The following is a 20,580-nucleotide window of genomic DNA, read 5'->3' as shown; positions in this document are numbered from 1 at the left end:
TAGCTGAGAGTTAAAATATTTTGCTCAAAAATATTATAACGGTTATTAGTTTGAGCATAACTATGATAACATGAAATAAATATATTTTCGTAATAATAGTTTGTTATAAATTGTCTATCTCTTCGATTTAATGTTATTATTGGAAAATATCAATTATTGGACCACGCAATCGTATTTAGATTCGACATAGTGTGCCATGTAGGATAAGCGGGGTAGTCGCGTTTGGATCAATCGAGACATTTCTTCCATTTTATGTACGGGGACTTGTGACTCACATCAAGATAAGCACTGTGACATCTTATGTAGTTGTATTAGAGGTGATTTTACAACAAAAATGTATAATCTGATGTGCTGTCAATTCTATAGTCAGCGTCAAATAGTTTGTGACACTCTAAGTGGACAAAAAGTTGACAACACAAGCTTATTGCAATTGTGACAAAGACGTGTTGCGAACTTTTTGGCTACTTTGAAAGTCACAAATTATTTGACGCTGACTGTACATAGAACGCATTTGAGTAGTATAATGGCGTGATAACAAAAATGCCTTTATTTATTACCTTAATTAAATATGTAGCCATTTTAATGTACAAACTATTATCTCGATTGTCCTCGAAGTCTGCATGGATGTAGCGACCCAGATACATAATACTGACATGCTTAGTTTTTATAAACCGTAGACAGTTGTTATAAGGACGATAATACTTTGGCTTGCTGTCTGGATCCCATCTGCGCAGGCTTCGGTCGCTCCGCTCGCTAGCAAAATACCAAATAAGCCAAAATAATGTTGAAAATAATTTTGTCGATAGATGTATTTCCTAATAAAAGACAGCGACTAGGGGTTAGTGCATTTACAGTAGTAGCGGCTATTTTAGTGTAGTTATTGTTAATCTAAATAGTATTTCTGGTGTATTGTGAAGCAGTGACATGGTTTTCAAAAATATTTTTGAAGTGTCAAAGATGGTCAGCGTTAAATAGTTCATGACACCCAAAGTAGTCAAAAAGTTGATAACTCAGCCTTATTCCAATAAACTAGTTTCCTAAAAAAATTGTTTTAGTCCGTCAATTTTAATATAAAAAAATATTAGACTCATATATTTTTAATTGTCAATCAAACAAATAATTAGAAAGTTATAGTGTATTGAAGTTTACGTCATAAAGTGCTGCACTTTTACGCACTCACTGACGTCACGGCCCTTTTCTTTAGAACTTTGGCACGCTTTATCTCTTTACATTTTCATTAGTTTCAAAAAGTGAAAAATATGTGTCGAGTAGTTTTTGATAAGCTAACTGACGGACTAATTAAAACTCTTACTTTTTTACGCAGGAAACATCCCTATTGTAACAAAGACGTGTTGCGAACTTTTTGGCTACTTTGGGTGTCACGAACTATATGACGCTGACTTTATTTTGTTTGTTTTCGTTTCGCTGTTATGAAAAGAGCTAGGAGTATTTTAGTTTTTATGGACAAACTAGCTTTCCGCCCGCGGCTTCGCCCGCGTTGAATTTTGTCTGTCACAGAAAAACTTTATCGCGCGCGTCCCTGTTTCAAAAACCGGGATAAAAACTATCCTATGTTCTTTCCCGGGACTCAAACTATCTCTATGCCAAATTTCATCAAAATCGGTTGCGAGGTTTAAGCGGGAAAGCGTAACAGACAGACAGACAGACAGACAGACAGACAGACAGAGTTACTTTCGCATTTATAATATTAGTTGGGAAGTTGGGATGTTAACATTTTAAAGTTGTAAAAGCTTCCAAAACCGTGTCACTGTCGACAACGTGATACGCAATATCTATGTAGTTAGTCTTACCATTCCTAATTGTAATATAGTCAGACGTAGCGATTGGGTTTGCTCCTTAGATAGCATAAATTGATTCTCATCGATTGATTTATTAGTGATGTGGCCATTTCTTCTTTTAATACCCATTCTTAGTAGGTCTTATATATTTTTTTATTCGAGATATCGTGACTCGTGGTCGTATAGTTAGAGCGGTTTCGGAAGATCGTTATTATTGTAATAAGATAAACTTCAATTCTGTTTCGATTATTTTCATTTTAATGGTCACATCACTAAGCCCTATAGAACGAATAGATGTGTAGAAGTTATAAGAAAATGACTTTTTGATACGAAACGTGAATAGCAACTTAAAGAATAGATGGTTATGAATCAGTCGCTAGATACTGCCCTTGTAAGGCAAAATGCGGTTTCGGTAGACCCAAGATGTGGAAAATTTTGGATTTACATTGATTCTGTGAGGTTTGACCATTTTGGTCTTATAGATCGTTTCATCCACGAAGACGCGTCCTACCAATTTTTAGTCGAGAGAAGCGCGGGGTGCGGGGAGTTTGATCCGAGCAATCCGAGCGTCATCGTTGTAGTGTGCTTAAGCACTGTGCACTCATGGATAATTTAGCGTGTACCGATAATACTCAAGCATTAGCGGAAGAATGGTGGGGCGCGTCTTCGTGGATGTTACGTCTATAACATCGCGTCGGTTTGTCGTATCGACGAGGGCAGTAAACAAGGCAAAGAGTATCTTCGGTCCTAAACTATAGGGACCATTATGTAATAAAGTGTTTGATAAATGTATCGGATTGTAACGTGTGAAAAATGTACGTTCTGTGACGTCACAGTGGGAAATGTTAGATGTTTTATAGTAGAAAAGATTTTGTAGGGCAAGTGTGCAAAACTGCAAATGTTATAATGTAGTTTGGTCCCGTTTTAGTTGTGATTTTGTTAACTTTTTTTACTGCGGAATTGCAATGTTAATAATTGTTACATATGAATAACAATTTTGTAAAAATGCTTATTAACGTTTTTATATTAGTCAAGTTTGATTCAGCGTTGATGATGATGTCAAAGTAATGTGTAATTTTTGATTTATTAAATTGTATTAATTTCCAATATGTTAAAATTAAAAATCCGTAGATATTTGGGAATTGTGATTGATCATTGAAATGTTAACGACAAATTAAAGGATTTGGCACACTGGATGCGGTCTGCGGTGAGGTCGAAGTAATGAATACATTATGCGGGATGCAATAACTTTGACCTGACCGCAGGCCGCATTCAGTGTGGCAAATCCTTAAACTTGTAACACACTTCAGGGCGTGATATATCGCCCATAAGTAAGCCTTACCGTCCACATAGGCGTAGACACGCTGCATTCTATCCGTGTGCTTATCAAATATTCGTAACAGCTTTAAACATTTCGCCAATGTGCACAGTAATACTTACAAGAAATACATATAGCACAGACTTGTTAAACAGCTTAATTATTGTGGATGTGTGTCAATATCTTTTTAAAGGCATGATTTTCAACATTTTTATGTCAGTTAGGAGGCATTGACACAATCATCGAAATGATGGAAACAATTATACTAAAATTATTTAAATGAAAATTAATACGCTTATATCAAAAAACATAATCGAGCATGTTTTGCTCAATTCTGTACAGGGCTAATAATATTTCGAGTCGCATAACAGTTTTTTACTGAATCAATATCATAAGCTTCGCTACGCTGTGATGTGGATAATAAACCTAATGCCTTAAGGCCGGTACATACTGCATCCGTACGCGTGAACATGTAGATTTATTCTTCAGTTTATGAATGAGACATAGTATTTTACCACGTCGCGACAGTACAATCATAACTTGAAAAATATTTATGTTAAAACCTATAGAACAGTTTTATTTGGTTGGTAAATAAAACACGGTAACCTGTTTACGTGTACGGATCTAGTGCGTCTCTACCTTTATTCTTAAGTTTTACGCGCACTAAATCTTTTGAATTTTGACTGCTCCGCGAATTTTGTGCACGCATTTTATACTAATCTTTTAAAACTTTTTTTTATTAATAATTTTAGTCACAGAAGTTTTTTTAACTTTAAATAATATTTGAATATAATTTTACCACTGTTTCGCTTTAAGTATTTCAAGGGCAGTCGATTCATATTTTGGAGCTTTGACCTTTAAAAAATAAATGTTAAGGAAATATAAGGTACGCAACTGATTGTTACTACCTGACATACTAAAATTTAAATAATATACAACGTGTTTCATATAGACAGTCAACGAAATACATCTGTTTTAGTAGCAAGAGAGTTCGACTTGCTGAATTTGTTTAAAACATGTAACTTTTTAAAATACAGTGATATTTTAAACTTTATTTAGCTTGAAATGGATTTTGAACATATCTGCTAGTGACACCACGAAAACTAACATTTGAGAGTACTAATATCAGTTGACCTGTATTGATGACTATAAGTACTGCCAAGTTTTTCCCAATTATGAGCAAGCTCAGAATGTAAATGATCTTTTTCTAAATGGTAATCCTAAAGTTGCCTATTTCTAAAATCCTATGTGTGTTCCACAAGTTTTAATCTCGACAACTGTCAAAAGCTATTCATTACCTATCTATAACAATAAAATTAAAGATGAATGCATGCATCAAGTATGCCTACGCCTTCAGAAAGCGTTAGTCGCGCGTGATCAAGCGCATTCTAATTTTAGCCTTGTTTTCATTTTCAAAAAAGAAAAAGACTATTTTCAGTCCCATTTCATTTCATCATCTGAAGGTTAAGTTTAAGCTTAATTTAGCTTTTGGAACATTTACTAATACAGGGCTCGACTTTAATGCAATCCTAAATTCTAAATCATGGTTGTTTTACAATTTCGCATTTACGCTGTTGTTGTTTTCATAAGCGCACGAATTTATGAACTTTGACTAAACGCTATAAGTTAAGTGTCGTTAAGTGTTACGAGAAAATGTATTTTTTCATAATTTTCATGGATTAAGCACACTCTTGCCTAATGTCGTGAATGTACACTACGCATATGTGATACACGGTTTATAAATAAATGAATAATTTGTGACTAAATTGTTTTATTACTTACACACTAAGCTACACTTTCAACACAAAAGGTTAGAGATTAAACGGATAGTAGTTTGGCCGGATACCGGATACCGGATATCCGGCCAGCTGCTAGGCCGGATAGCCGGATATCCGGCGGCCGGATAGTTGGCCCATTGTCTCGTTGCATGTCGTGACGAGTTTAGCGCCGCACAGGTGCTTCAAACGCGATCAGTGGGTCTATTAGTAGACTAGACTAGTCACACTTTTCGAAAATCGAATCAGTCCGAATAGAATGTCAGATTTTGCCACTTGTCTAGGGGGCAGATAAATTCGGGCNAGGTCATAGAATTTTAAAATATCACAAAATTAACTCTATCTCCTAAACTAAGCAAAATCGTACTATACACATGGGGGTGATTTAGATACACCTTGATGTAAGGAATCTAAATTTTTCTTTTAGACCTCACTGTTTTGGCCACCCTGTATATTTACTATTTGTGTATTCGTCATAAGAGTGAATAGCCCAGAAAAAGAAATTAGTTTTTTTAAAGGCCTTAATATTATGGCTTTTTGTAACATTTTGGACTTTAAATAAAAGCCGTCATTATTATAAGCCATTTTATTGATGTTTACCTCTAAGATTAAAGTATTTCATTTCATTAATAGGAAATTGTTGTAGTTTTTTAATATCCGGTATCCGGCCGGATAGTGAGTTACTATCCGGTATCCGGCCGGATAGTAAATTTAGGCCGGATATCCGGCCTACCGGATAGTTGCCGGATATCCGTTTCATCTCTACAAAAGGTATACGAAATTAGCAGAACTATAAATTGCAATTCAGAAGTTTAATTGGCAAACTAAAATAATAATTATAGGAAACACTAATTATACAGTGTGACCAATGTACAAAGACAACAGTAATTGTAGGTTTAATTAAAATTACTAAAGTTTTGCCACCGGCTTCGAGCGTTCAATTTATTTATTATTTGCTTGATTCAACACGGCAAAATAAGAATATGAACAGCGTAGTATCTGAAAAATAAAAGGACACGATTAATTTAAAGTTTCGACGGGTCATTTTAACTCAAATGTCGAAACGGCAGATTTTTTTAAATCAAATATTCGAGAACCCGATCTTATCCATCCTTTCGTTGGTTTTCAGCAAATATCCTAGCTGTCCCATTGTGTCCTATCTTCAAATAAAATTAACCTTTGATTATTAGGCTCAGACTTGCAGCCCTTGCTACATGAATACCTAGCTGATAAGGAGTTCGACGAAGTTAGGGCTTTACTAACCGAAACAAAGGTAGGCCTCGACAGGGGAATGTAGTACCCAGCACGGAAGATGATGGGTCGCTTCATGCACTCCATGGCTATCCCCAGGGTGCTCCCAAAACGCCGGTCCTGCTCGTACCACTGGCTCGTGTATAGCGTGTCTCTGAGGACTTGGCTCTATAATTTCAGAAATAGTTACTCAACACATTATTCATTAAACATGAATGCGGTTAAAATATTATGCTGTTGTTTCTGAAGTTATCCAATTTTCCGCGAAACTTATCTAATTTTTCTCGCGAGAAAAAAGAAAACAGGGATTAATTTGACATTTCACGAGATACTATAGTTTAATTTATTTTTTAGTGTTTAATATTCATTACTCTTTCGGTGAGTTCATTGCCGCACCAGCAGTAAAGGTACAGCTGCGCCACCATCGTCACCAGGTAGTTCAGTGTGGAATAGAAGTGGAAGCTGTTCGGTGGCTCCTGGAAGTTAAAAAATCTTTAGGTTACTATTCTAGGAGCAGATTCTAGGTATTATTTTTCCTAAAGTAGTCATGACCATGTCCGGACGGCTGGCTTTTCGTTGAATTTTGGGACACGATGTACCTATGACGTGGGAGAGGTTTGTTGATATTCGTGTGAGATCGCGCAAAAGCGCAAATGCGCGGCCCAGCACACCGGTTAAATAATTGAAATGTTAAAAACTTACTTTATTTATGAAAGTACGTACTATAGTAATTCGGAAACCAATGATACAGATGATGGCGACAGTTCCGCTCATTTGAAAGAAAATGTTCACGTTGAACATATTTTCCACTAGTCCGACAAACCTGCGAAAATGATTAAAATACAAACAACGCATATTTTCACGAATTTTCTTAATGTGGGATTCTCTATCATACCTTATTACTGCTTGGTGTTGCTGAATGCATTCGTTGAGAATTTTATTGTTGTGTTGTACCCGGGATTTTACTTCTTCAGCTTTCAAATTCTCAGACGAAGTTGCCACAGGTGGAATCTTGAAAAGGAAATGCGTCGCTGTATCTGACCATCAGATATCTACCATTAAATGCAGCCCTTACTTAATGGTTTCATGGTGTTGCCCCATGTCTTTGATAAGATTTAATTAATCTTAAAAGTGGTGAAAGACTCGGAATGAAGGTCTAAAATATTATCGCGGAGAAAATTCCAAGCATTTCTATTGCACTTGAGAATTTTGAGATTATTGACGGTTTCACGGAGAATCGTTAATCGGTTTAAAAAAAATATATTTCTTATGGCCTACTTAGTATAATTTCTCACTAATCCTCTTCAAAAATCTGCTAGCTAGAAGCCAACCTGTTTAATCTTCTCCGCGATGATTTCAAGTTGCGCAGTCGCGAACATGATCATAGAGACGGTCATGAAGTCGATGGTGAGGAATGTAGTGGCGCTCAAGTACACCGCGACCGCCTGGTACACGTAGCAGATGGTGTACACGTAGTCGGGACACATGGCCGGGTCTGCTGGCATCCTGAATGAAAAGATCATAAGAATCTACCACTAATTACTTAAGCTTAGGGAAATCAAAGAAAAATAATGTTGGTTACGATTTTGATTATTTTTTAGATTGGTTCTGTCAGATCACTGCCGCGAATCAGAAAAAATACATTGCTGGTCTGCTCTTGGTTTTCTTGCAAACTATTAACTTTCATTCGCTTACCATATTTTGAAAGGAAAAACCCTTGGCCCACGACTTTCCAACAAGGGCACCACAGCCCACTCTAAAACGTTACACGTAGCACAAGTCATAAAAAACATGTACACTTGCCACATCTTCACAGCTTGCACGGCTAAAATCCTAGAAATAATCAGATAATAAGTAGAAAAGTATTATTAGGTTTTAACTAATTAGTACTTAACGCTAACCTAAATCTTATGAACCCCAAGGGGTTCAATAAGGCGCCGGTGCTTAAGTAGTCCTCTTGGTTAAGCTTCTAAATGGCGCCCAACATGGTGCACCATAATTGGTATATGGTATCCAACCGTAATTGCTATTAAGATTCCCTCCAAACATGAACACATCCCGATGTAAAAAACGGCAATATTTTCTACTGTTATTTCCTATACATACTTACTACACCAATGAACTTGTTTCTTACTTACCTCTCATGTTTTGGTGTGTTCGTTGCAAAAATATCGCTTTCCATAAATCTCAAAAGGCGAATCAGCCTAGTTTTGTTCATCACAAAAGTCGTGGATTTCAGACATAACGTAGCCTGTGTGAACAAGATGTAGAAACCCTCCGAAGACTCCTCCAAGTCCCCCCAAACCACCCCCATGTAGATAAAATTGAATAATAAGAAAGTAAACAGGATAGAGAGTTGGAAACTCCGGTAAATTAAGTAGGGCACTTTATAGTTTTCTGGCAGCAACCAAAGCCCTAACATGGTAAGGGCCGTTTTTGGACGATGCAGAAATGTATGGGTCATTGTGACGTGAAATAAACTTGACTCGGTCAATATCGAATCAAATTGACTATCGGTGTCAAGTAAAATGCTGACGACGAAGAACAATATCTACTTGGTATAGGATGTTCTGTAAAGGTTCATAACTAAAAACAATATTCATATTTTTGCAATTTAACGCTATGTGTTTTAATAAATGAGATAAACTTCTTACCTAAATTAAACAATACAGAATACTTATTGATACCAGATCGATTGTTTTATGTTTTCAATACTACTATTATTATTTTTAAATTAATTTAGGAAAGAAAACTCATACAACTCAAAACATTTATTAAAAGTAGGTATACTTTCGTTATAAATTGGAATCCTACTTAATATAGCTACTCATCCCAACTAATAATATAAATGCGAAAGTAACTCTGTCTGTCTATCTGTCTGTCTGTTACGCTTTCCCGCTTAAACCTCGCAACCGATTTTGATGAAATTTGGCATAGAGATAGTTTGAGTCCCGGGAAAGAACATAGGATAGTTTTTATCCCGGTTTTTGAAACAGGGACGCGCGCGATAAAGTTTTTCTGTGACAGACAAAATTCCACGCGGGCGAAGCCGCGGGCGGAAAGCTAGTACACTAATATTCTTCCTACAAATAGGTATCATGCTGTTTGTGTAATTATCGCGCCACAAACTTTGCAAGTTTCAAAACTTAAATGTCAACCAATATCTATTCAGTTTGTAATTATATGCTGCAGCTTTCTACAAAATAGAGGACTAGTTTCTAGGATTTACTTAATGATTTAATTGCTTTTCACACTAATAGTGTTACTCTTCTGTCTATTCTACAACTTCATGAAAACGTCTGCATGGAGCAGGTTCTTTTTTAAATTGCTTTTAAGTAATACTATGAAGCCTGCTTATTGTTGCTCTATACCCTATTAGCTTGATTCAATACAGCGAAGTAAGAATAAGACATGCGAAGGACCTGTAAAAAGAAAACACAGTGTTTCAAACACAGTTTCTTAAGCAAAAACATATACATAGTGACTTAATAATAACGACTCACAGCCACGAACGTCTGCCTAGACATGCCGATGTAGTGTCCGGCTCGAAGGACCATCGGGCGACTCATGCGCATCATGACGAAACGCAGGTCTCGCTTGAATTTCAGGTCTTGTTCGTACCATATACACTGGTATAGAACTGTGTGGAGGCCTTCGCTCTGTAACGATCAATGTTCATGTTTTTTCACCTACTAATAATCGAGGAATAATTAAGTTTTTTAAGCTAAGTAGGTATTGTTAATCAGGTACAGGCATGTGAATAATATAGGTAATTGTGTTGATTTACAGTAGCAGTTAACTCGTGCCCCGACCAACAGCATATGAACAGTTGACTCAACATCACGATGACGTATATCAGGATAGTAACGAACTGCAGACTGCGCACTTCTTGCTGCAAAATAAAAAAAAAACGTTGGCATTTATTATTCTAGTTTAGATATTGAGCTGAAAAAAAAACCTTTTATTCCATTTTGATCAAAGGATACCAAAGTGTCGCCTGGAATACTCTGATATCCTGGGACATCAAAGTGGAATAGACCATGCAAAAATATAACTGTTATCCACTTACAGCCAGAATGTTTAGAGCGCTCATGCAGGTGACGCCTACGTCCCCGGTGAGTTGGAACAGCAGGTACCAGTGATACGTGTCTTCGACTAGCTGAGTGAATCTGTCAGAGACAAATTAAGACATGGATTACCTCCTTAAGTACTGTCATCATAGATGATTGTAAATTAATCATCTATGATGCGCCCCACCATTCTTCCGCTAATGTTTGAGTGTACGCACTACAATAATGACGCTCGGACTACTCAGATCAAACTCCCCGCACACCCCTCGACCAAAAGTTGGTGGGGCGCGTCTTCGTGCTAAGTACCTAGGTACCTACTTACGTCACAACAGCCTGATGTTGAATAACACACTCCACGAGAATCTTGTGATTTTTTTCATAGATAATTTTACGTTCACTTTCTTTCAATCTATGTTGTACTGGCGATATCTATAAATCGGAGGAGAAGTCGATAATCCGCTAAAAACTATTTTACGAAACTTCAAGATTTACCTAATTTAAAGTTNAAAATAATTTTGGTTACGATTTTGATTATTTTTTAGATTGGTTCTGTCAGATCACTGCCGCGAATCAGAAAAAATACATTGCTGGTCTGCTCTTGGTTTTCTTGCAAACTATTAACTTTAATTCGCTTACCATATTTTGAAAGGAAAAACCCTTGGCCCACGGCTTTCCAACAAGGGCACCACAGCCCACTCTAAAACGTTACACGTAGCGCAAGTCATAAAAAACATGTACACCTGCCACATCTTCACAGCTTGTACGGCTAAAATCCTAGAATACAATCAACAAAATATATAGTTGAAAATCTATTAGGTACCTAACCTTAGAGCGCCTTGTTCTTGGTTCTTAATGAGATTTAACTTATGAGTAGTTAACGCTTAGCAGAACATAAGATTTACTTAGTTTTACTCTTGGGATTTAATATGGCGCCCGTGCATAATCCCCTTGGTGCAAGCTTCTAAATTTTGGCGCCCAACATGGTGCACCATAATTGGTAATATTGGTATCCAACCGTTATTGCTATTAACAAAATTGTCCCTCCAAACATGAATAACCCGATGTAAGACACAGCGGTATTTTCCATTGTTATTCCCTATACTCATTAATGAACTTACGTAAGAATATGTTTCTTACTTACCTCTTATGTTTTGGTGTGTTCGTTGCAAAAATATCGCTTTCCATAAATCTCAAAAGGCGAATCAGCCTAGTTCTGTTCATCACAAAAGTGGTCGATTTCAGACATAACGTAGCCTGTGTGAACAAGAGGTAGAAACCCTCCGAAGACTCCTCCAAGTCCCCCCAAACCACCCCCATGTAGATAAAATTGAATAATAAGAAAGTAAACTGGATAGAGAGTTGGAAACTCCGGTAAATTAAGTAGGGCACTTTATAGTTTTCTGGCAGCAACCAAAGCCCTAACATGGTAAGGGCCGTTTTTGGACGATGCAGAAATGTATGGGTCATTGTAACGTGAAATAAACTTGACTCGTTCAATATCGAATCAATTTTACTATGCGACGGTGCCACGGTGTTGAGTTGAACAAACTTGGTACAGGATGTTCTGTAAACGTTCGTAGTAGTAACCAAAACAATATTCATATTTAAATGCATAACGTTAGCCACGTGTTTTATTAATGACATAGGTACACTGCTTGCCTAAATCAAATAATACAGGATGAATTACGCAATTTTATAACAATAGGAAAGAAATAAAACAAAAGTACCTAAACCATCTTATTCAAAGTATTTAGTACTAAGATAAAATACCTAGTTAGGTACTTAACTACAACTCATTATTCCCTGTATTCCTTCTAAAATATCATACTGTTTGTCTAATTATCGCACAAACTTCGCAAGTTTCAAAACTTAAATGACAACCAATATTTATTCAGTTTGTAATTATATGCTGCAGCTTTCTACAAAATAAACGACTATAGTTTCTAGGATTTAATGATTTAATTGCTGTTCACCCATCAGTGTATTCTTCTGTCTAATTTACAATTTCATGAAAACGTCTGCAGGGAGCAGTTTTTTTTTTAAATTGCTTTAAATATTATAAGTGATAATACTATGAAGCCTGCTTATTGTTGCTCTACTCTATTAGCTTGATTCAATACAGCGAAGTAAGAATAAGACATGCGAAGGACCTGTAAAAAGAAAACACAGTGTTTCAAACACAGTTTCTTAAGCAAAAATACAACATAGTGACTTAATAATAACGACTCACAGCTACGAACGTCTGCCTAGACATGCCGATGTAATGTCCGGCTCGAAGGACCATCGGGCGACTCATGCGCATCATGACGAAACGCAGGTCTCGCTTGAACTTCAGGTCTTGTTCGTACCATATGCACTGGTACAGGACTGTGTGGAGGCCTTCGCTCTGTAACGATAAATGTTATTGTTTTTTTCCTACCAAGAATGTAGGATAATGAGTAAGTACATATAAATTGTTTATGGTACAGAGTTAACGGTGTGAATATTAGAAATGTGTTGATTTACAGTAGCAGTTAACTCATGCCCCGACCAACAGCATATGAACAGTTGACTCAGCATCACGATGACGTATATCAGGATAGTAACGAACTGCAGACTGCGCACTTCTTGCTGCAAAATAAAAAAAACATTGGCACTAAGTATCTAGTTTATATTGAACTGAAAAATAAAACTGTCATGCACTTACGGCCAGAATGTTTAGAGCGCTCATGCAGGTGACGCCTACGTCCCCGGTAAGTTGGAACAGCAGGTACCAGTGATACGTGTCTTCGACTAGCTGAGTGAATCTGTCAGAGACAAATTAAGACTTGGATTACCTCCTTAAGTACTGTCATCATAGATGATTAATTTACCCACGAAGACGCGCCCCACCATTCTTCCGCTAATGTTTGAGTGTTATCCGTACTCGCTACAACTACTTACAACAATAACGCACTACAATAATGACGCTCGGACTGCTCAGATCAAACTCCCCGCACACCCCTCGACCAAAAGTTGGTGGGGCGCATCTTCGTGCTAAGTACCTAGGTACTTACGTCACAACAGCCTGATGTTGAATAACGCACTCCACGAGAATCTTGTGATTTTTTTCAAAGATTATTTTACGTTCACTTTCTTTCAATCTATGTTGTACTGGCGATATCTATAAATCGGAGGAGAAGTCGATAATCCGCTAAGAACTATTTTACGAAACTTCAAGGTTTACCTAATTTAAAGATATAACAATATACTTACACTCAAAATCTTGTCCTTGATGATTTCGACCTGAGCGCACCCGAAGATTACCAAAGAGAGAGCCACACTGTCTACCCCAAAGTACATGTAGGCGCTCATGCAAATGGTGAGCAGTTGGAAGGCGTACCCAATTTCGTACTGGGGTGAATCGTCTGGAGACACTGGCATCCTAGAATTCATCATAATTATGGCTAACTTCAGAATTGCGAGGGTAGGGCGAACAAGTGGACTGCAGAGGTAAGACTACATAAATAGCTGCTGATGTCATCCAACTAATTGCATAGGTAGGTAAGTAGGTATTAATAATTTTCGTAAACCTACCACATATCAAAGGGGAATTTCCGAGGACCAGTTTTTTGGAGCATCGGATGAACGACCCAGATCGTGCACACGATTTGGGAGCTGATCATGAACGCTAGCAAAAATCTTTTGATCCTTGCAGCTTGCGTCTTGAGGATCCTACAAAAATACGGCTTATTGTTTAAATTATTTCAAGTTAATTTGAGAACATTGGCTTCGCGACATACTCTTCATGAACACGAGATTGCGGCAAAAAGACTTCAGACCCCATTTGCTTCAAAAGTTCTCTGAGGTTGTCAATATTCACGTGAAATATCGTTATCTTCAAACAGAGGCATGCTTGTGTGAACAGCAAGTATGAAGGCTGCGACACCGCCTCCAAATCCCCCCATATCTGCGTGATGTAGATCGTTTGAAAAATCAGAAATAAGTATTGCAATGTCAACATAAATATTTTGAACAACTTTCGCGGCAAAGTCTCGTCAACAGGAGGCATCCATACTCCCAAAAATTTCATTACAAACTTCGCTCGACTCAGGAATAGGTCTTCGGAATTGAAGGTAGCCATTTTACTCAACCGGCACTCTTTCTGGTGTTGTCAAATAAAATGATACGGAATAATATTCACCCCTAAATGGGAAAGGGTTCTATTATGTCGTTATCAACCGTTTAATTCATTACGCTGGTAATTTTCTCAAATAGGCTAATAGACAGTAAATTGCTGTTGATATTGCCTAAGTGGTTTTTGTAATTTGAATCAATATTGTCGATAATTGTTGGGTTGCATTGTTTTAACTACAGCAGTTAGATCAGGTAAATGTAAGTACATACGAAATAAACAACACAAGTTATATTATTCCATTATTTTTGTGTTTTTATAAAAAATTTAACTATTTATAGTAATAATTAGGGATTTTCTCATATATTCTGTACTCATACTCCCAAACCTCCCAAACGCGATCTCATGCAACCAAAGAAGTTTTTTAAAACACAACTTTAATCCCGCCAATCCGGAGACAAACATAAAAATGACAGCGTTTTATTTCTTCTTTTACCATAATTCGTCTCTTTTTAGTTTTTAAAAACAACTTGATTAAAACAACATTATATAACATTATGTACACATAAATCACAATATTTCATTATTTATTTATGTTTTTAAAAGGTTATCAATTTATGATTAGTATTTAATTACATACAATCGGGTGTAAGGTGTATCGTGTATCCGAACGGAGAGAAACTGACGTGTCAATGTGTCAACTTGCCGTCAATTAAATGTCAAAATGATCGCCGATGAGAGCGATCTAAAATTTGTAATTAATTTATTTTAAAACGATTTATCTCAACAATGGTGCCTTCATAATAAAATGCTAATTATCTGCTAAGTATGGAGAGTAATAATGTCGAGTTTACACTGCCGCCGGCCCCGCGGGGGTTGTGCTTCGACCGTAATGATTTCGTCAAGGTACTTTCTTCATTTTTACTCTAACACACACAGCTATTTTATCTATTTAAGTTTATATCGTATCGTGAACATATTGGGCTTCATTCCAGACAAATTTCTCCGTGGATAACTTCTTGGCGGATCATCAAAACGTTGCTTCGTTAGAGACTATGCGCGATGACCTGGGTGTGTACTTGAAAGTTCTCCGGCTGGCTATGATAGAGCTGATCAACAAGGATTATGCGAACTTCGTTAACCTGTGTGCGACACTCATCGGGTTCGATAAAGCCATCGTTAAAGTTCAGGTGCCTCTAGGACAGTTGAATGAAGAAGTATTGGTGAGTCATTGTGATTAATTGATTCTTTCAATTACTTAGTATATCTATATCACTAATGTTTATTAATATAAATCTTACTATCTAAGATATTATATTGAGATTAATTTTTATATATCTTTCAGAGTGTAAAACAATGCCTGGAAGAAGCAATGAAAGAGTTATCAATGTGGTTGAGCCAGAGACATGCGTTACAGAAGAAAAAGCAACTGTTGAAGTACTACAGCCAGGCTTTGAACTGTCTAAAAACATTGGACAACATCCTCAAAAATATATCCGACAAGAAGAAACATGAACAGATAATTTTGGCTGATCGGGCTGTAATGCAATACAATCAACTCAAATTTTCCACATCAAAATGTGAAAATTTGCTAAAAAATGAACATAAAATTTTATACAATGAAGTGGGTGGGAAGATAGTACAAGCATTAAATGAGTTACTATTCCAATTTTGGAATGACAATGATGAGGAGAATCTATTAAAAACATTCATCACATTAGCTTCATTAGATCGTGTTACGGAAACTGAAATGCTTATTAGAAAACAAGCAGTTGCACCGTTACTGCAAGACATCATAAACGAATCATCATTACAAAGGAGTAGAGAAGGCTTGCAAGGAATATACAGCAGAGTTCTAGAACTTTTAGACACAAAACTGAAGCTGTTATTAGCAGTCACACAACATTCCAAGCTGACATTTCTTGTAAAGAAATTTAGATTTCTAGTAAACTGCTTTTGGTGTGAGGTTGAAAGTAGGTTAGAGGTCAATCTAGCATCAATATTTGCTCCTGGGAATCCTCAAGTTTTTTATCAAAGATACAACGAAAGCATTCAGTTTATTAGAAGGTTAGAAGAGCGCTGTGGCACACAAGAAATGGTGAAGTTTATGCGTGATACTGCAGAGTATAAAAGTTTCCAGCGAAGATGGAATCTTCCAGTTTATTTCCAGATACGGTTTCAAGAGATTGCAGGTGACAAACAAACTGAACTCAATATATGCCTATATCTTAAAAAATGCTTGAAATCTAAATAGTAACTATTCTCTCTACAGGAAATTATGAAGCAACACTACAGAATAGCCCAACAACAGTCAACACTGATGGTTTTTTGCTAAAAGAAACGCACAGCTGTTGGAAAGCAGTGGAAGACTGCTGGGCAGATGGAGTGTACATTGAGGCATTGGCACACAAATTCTGGAAGCTGTCTTTGCAGCTGTTATCTAGATATGCCACTTGGGCTGAAAAATATTGTACACAGGTAAATAATTTTCAAAGTACCCGTTTTAAGGATAACATTGATGTAATTTTAGAGATCTCTTTATAGTGATAAGACTGCCTAAATTGTACTCTTTTCTTTTTTGTATTCTATGGTGTACTGGTGTCAAGTGTTTTTATTATTTTACAGAAGTCTTCTTCCCCAAAACTGGAGACAGCTAGTTTGAATAAAGCTCTGATTGAAAACTGTTTTATCATTTATGTGGATACTCAGACACTACTCCAAAGACTACCACAGTTTTTACAAATAGCTGAAAGCAAAATCACTGTGGACAATAAAGACCTTTTGAGGCAAAGTTTGAAGCCATCTGAGAATGTTTTGAAAGGCACAAAAGACAAGATAAAAGAATGCATTGTTACAGAATTGTTTGAATATTTCAATGTTCAGTTGAAGCAAGTCAGTGACATACCAAGATTGTACAGGAAGACCAATCGCAGTGTTCCATCAAAGCCTTGTGTGTATATAGATGTAGTTTCGAGGGCGATTGATGAATTTAACAATGGTGCGACAAAAAGGCTGGATAATGCATTCTTAGTGGAAGTGTATGAAGCTTTATTTAATACAATGACTGTCTCGTAAGTATTTCGGTTTTGTACTTTTAATAATTGTATGTTTGCTCCCTGATACAGGCTCATTAGCTTAAAAGGGAGCTACGGTCACTAACATTGTTATGTACCCATTGTTATGAAATAAATTGTTTATTTATTTGTTTATTTTATTTAATAATGTTCAATATATTTTTTGCAAGACTTAAAATGATTGTTTTTTGTTTTGTAGCTATTACAAGTATGTGGAAGACGTCTTAACATCGGTGCAGAAAACAGAGGAGTCCCTAAGAAGACTGAAACAGATTCGGGAGAAGACGTCGCAGCAAAATGCCGATAGTGCCGGCGTCACCGACGGCGACAAGATACGTCTACAACTCAACGTCGATGTACTTTCTTACGCCAAGATGGCGGAGGCTCTACATCTGAATGTACATAGTGTGCACAAGTATACAGAATTATATTCTATGGTCACTGAAGCTGTAAAAAATATAGATATTAAATGATATGCCAAGTTAGGTTTTGTTTCTTTTCAACAGTGACCCTAGAGTGGGGACAGTATCTACTTGGGTAATGTGTCTTGCCAGGTGTAACAATGTGGAACAACTGTCTAAGAGTGTGAAACAGAGTTATGTATAGTGTAGTATAGAACCTGTACACCTGTAAGTGTTATTAATATTATTAACTGTGTTCATATTTAGAAGTGCTAATAAAAACAAAGTTTTTTTTAACATAAACATGTATTTGATCAGTTGAATAAAAATTGTATGATTTGAAAAAATAGAAACCATTCACTTATCACTTAAAATAATTAACAAGATAAAATCTTACTAATACTATTTGTGTGGAACAAAATATTTCAAGATTGTGTTCGGTTTTGCTTTGTTCATTGTTCTTGGACTACTTCTCTGTACTTCTGAACTGGAGGGGTTTTTCCACATCGCCTTGAGTTCCTGCTGCATTTCATCTGGGAGGGCATTGAACACCTCCTTGTCAACGTAACTAGGACAGTCATCACAGTTGCCCCCCTCTGCCACATCCTTCATTGAGTCTGATGCATCTGATAAATTGTCCTTTGCAGGACTGGCCCTGGGTGTCAATGACCTATCTCTAGAATTAAGTCTCAACTCCGACACTTTCTCCAGCTCCTTAGAATTTAATCTCAACTCCCCCACTTTTAACTTGCTTGGGGATGCAACTTCTTCCTTAGCCAGACATCTCCTCTTTGCAATCCACGTGACCTTCTTAGGCTTTTTCGGAGAAGGCTCCACTTCAGCATCTGACAGATCTGTGGTGGTGCTACTACTGGGTGATGCGACAGAGTAATCCATAGACGAAGCTGACGTGTCACAGTCGTTTTGTAAGTTGAGCACTGACTGCACAGAGATGTCATTCATCAAGTAATTCACTATGGAACTCCTTCCAGTCATACGCTCTTGGAACTTAGTGAATGCTAGACCTACAAGTGTTAAATGGAATGGTTTAGACAAGTCAATTAACTTGTTAAATAATCTCATTATTATAGTCATAAGTTTCTGCTGGCCGGCATCAGTAACAGTGAGCGTGCCACTGGTTATCGTGAAGATTGAAGGAGAAATCTGGCACTGCCTTGATTCCCGGTGACTGCTCAGCCGTTTAGCATCCTTCTTCCTTAGTGTGACTCGAAGTGAAACTGGTATGCGACCATCTTCCCTCACCAGCACCAAGAGCCTCTGTAGTAGTGCTGAGAATTTGTCTTCCACCTCACTCTTGACACTGACAGTCTTGAAGCTGTCTTCCAAGCCTATGCTTTGAGGCTTCCCGGTCTGTTTCACTGGAGTGTTATCTTCCCCTATACTAAGATTTTTCAGTCTTACTGCCATGTCACTACTGAAGTTCTTTTTCAGTACTTCCAATGAAGCTTGTTGCAAATCGCTTACCGATATGATGTTGTGAGATATAAGAGTTTCAGTGGTCTTCGAACCAATGCTTGGAATGCATCGAACACTCTGTAAAGTAGACATGAAGTCTGCTGCATTCTCAGGAAGTATAGTTGTTTGGTCATTGGGCTTATGTAATGGACAGACCAGTTTGGCCAGCAATTTGTTATGTGCAATACCAGCACAAGTCGTAAATCCTAAATCGTCGAAAAGCTTTTGCCTTATGTCACTTGCAATTTGTGATGCTATTTTCAGTCTAGTGTGGCAGCCGCATGGACATTCCATACTCATTTCATTGTAAATGTGACCGACCAAATTATGCTCCCCGCTTGAAACTTTCTCCTGCACTAATTTTGTGACATCAATGAAATTCTCGTCCATACCCAATTTCTCCACCGGGCATTTCCAGGTAAGTAGAACCTCGAATATCTTATTGGAAGCTGCTCTGTAGTTGTGTAAATCTTCTCCACTAACAAGTTTCAAATTGGGACATAGTTTTACCGCGTCCGTAACAAGCATGCATTTCTGGACTCCGTAGTTCCTGGCTTCGTAATTGCTGGTCACGACGATGTTTTTCTGTTGGATACCCAGCGGCACGGCACGCAGTTCGGGGTTTCTAAGCATCTCCACTTGAGCGTAAAAGCAGTCTACGTCGATGTGTATAATACTTCGAGAATGGTCGTTGTCCACGTAGCTGCAAGTAGAACTACTTGACTGCATGATCCTGTGGAATTTTGGGTTGTTTAGTCATAATTTACTTTGTTCTGACTTAGTTTACCTGTTGAGATCTGAAGCGGTCTAGTACTCGGTAATAACTTACGTATCGTCCATATCGGTATCATTGAAAGATGGAATATATTCAAAAGTATTTGTATATGAAAAATAACTTTGTAATTATCGTTTTTATTTCATAAATCTCAAAATATTGATATTTTCTATTGGACGATCACGACACATCAACAGAGTTGATGTTACCAGACTAAAAAAAGAATTCCCTCGTTTTTTTATTTATTTTACCGTTTGATTTATTTTCGGTGAAAAGAGAAGAAACAAGGGAGTTTTTATGAGTTAATGATGGCCATAACCATATGAAATATTGCAATCAAGCAATGTTGGTTGTTTGTCTTGCGTAAAGAAGTGTGAGGAGGTGTAAGCTGAATATGTCCAAAATTCCAAATCAAGCTTAAGGAAGGTTGCTAGTTTTATTAAAATTGATATTATTTTTAGAGAGTCTCCATTTGCAACCTCGATGTAATCAATAAGACGACACACAGACCAATCACCAATCACCTTCCTAAGAAGAAAATCAGTAAT

General features: G+C 37.1%; 3 protein-coding genes across 3 annotated transcripts; 1 reads left to right on the top strand and 2 right to left on the bottom strand.

The window, feature by feature from the left end:
- Positions 1–5,657: 5,657 nt before the first annotated feature.
- Positions 5,658–14,371, bottom strand: Or-16 (olfactory receptor 16). Its single transcript, XM_028310136.1, has 16 exons — positions 13,975–14,371; positions 13,769–13,906; positions 13,448–13,616; positions 13,249–13,355; positions 12,900–12,999; positions 12,719–12,823; positions 12,444–12,599; positions 12,313–12,363; positions 11,355–11,872; positions 10,850–10,987; positions 7,475–7,649; positions 7,039–7,154; positions 6,867–6,966; positions 6,515–6,619; positions 6,156–6,311; positions 5,658–5,891 (listed from the first exon to the last, which is right to left on the bottom strand). The coding sequence occupies exons 1-16, from the start codon at positions 14,313–14,315 to the stop codon at positions 5,835–5,837; spliced, it is 2,532 nt and encodes an 843-aa protein (XP_028165937.1). The 5' UTR covers positions 14,316–14,371; the 3' UTR covers positions 5,658–5,834.
- A 640-nt stretch (positions 14,372–15,011) lies between these two features.
- On the top strand, positions 15,012–17,865 carry Cog2 (conserved oligomeric Golgi complex subunit 2). The gene is made up of 6 exons (XM_028310125.1): positions 15,012–15,212; positions 15,302–15,529; positions 15,652–16,498; positions 16,579–16,784; positions 16,932–17,377; positions 17,580–17,865. Exons 1-6 carry the CDS (start codon positions 15,135–15,137, stop codon positions 17,851–17,853), a joined length of 2,079 nt encoding a protein of 692 aa, XP_028165926.1. The 5' UTR covers positions 15,012–15,134; the 3' UTR covers positions 17,854–17,865.
- Positions 17,866–18,074: 209 nt separating this feature from the next.
- Positions 18,075–20,248, bottom strand: PolI (DNA polymerase iota). Its single transcript, XM_028310126.1, has 2 exons — positions 20,087–20,248; positions 18,075–19,990 (listed from the first exon to the last, which is right to left on the bottom strand). Exons 1-2 carry the CDS (start codon positions 20,095–20,097, stop codon positions 18,184–18,186), a joined length of 1,818 nt encoding a protein of 605 aa, XP_028165927.1. The 5' UTR covers positions 20,098–20,248; the 3' UTR covers positions 18,075–18,183.
- Positions 20,249–20,580: the final 332 nt, after the last annotated feature.

The sequence above is a fragment of the Ostrinia furnacalis genome, unplaced genomic scaffold, assembly GCF_004193835.3.
Source record: "Ostrinia furnacalis isolate ACB-3 unplaced genomic scaffold, ASM419383v2 OfSCF2912, whole genome shotgun sequence".
Lineage (NCBI taxonomy): Eukaryota > Metazoa > Arthropoda > Insecta > Lepidoptera > Crambidae > Ostrinia > Ostrinia furnacalis.
This window is presented reverse-complemented; position numbering and strand designations above follow the sequence as displayed.

Coding starts and splice junctions, on each gene's coding strand:
- Or-16 (XM_028310136.1), bottom strand. CDS start 14,315: ATGGCTACCTTCAATTCCGAAGACCTATTCCTGAGTCGAGCGAAGTTT. Junction 12,364..12,443: donor CTAGGCAGACGTTCGTAGCT/GTGAGTCGTTAT, acceptor TTCTTTTTACAG/GTCCTTCGCATGTCTTATTC. Junction 7,155..7,474: donor TCGCGGAGAAGATTAAACAG/GTTGGCTTCTAG, acceptor TTCCTTTTCAAG/ATTCCACCTGTGGCAACTTC.
- Cog2 (XM_028310125.1), top strand. CDS start 15,135: ATGGAGAGTAATAATGTCGAGTTTACACTGCCGCCGGCCCCGCGGGGG. Junction 16,499..16,578: donor ACGGTTTCAAGAGATTGCAG/GTGACAAACAAA, acceptor TTCTCTCTACAG/GAAATTATGAAGCAACACTA. Junction 17,378..17,579: donor TTTAATACAATGACTGTCTC/GTAAGTATTTCG, acceptor TTTGTTTTGTAG/CTATTACAAGTATGTGGAAG.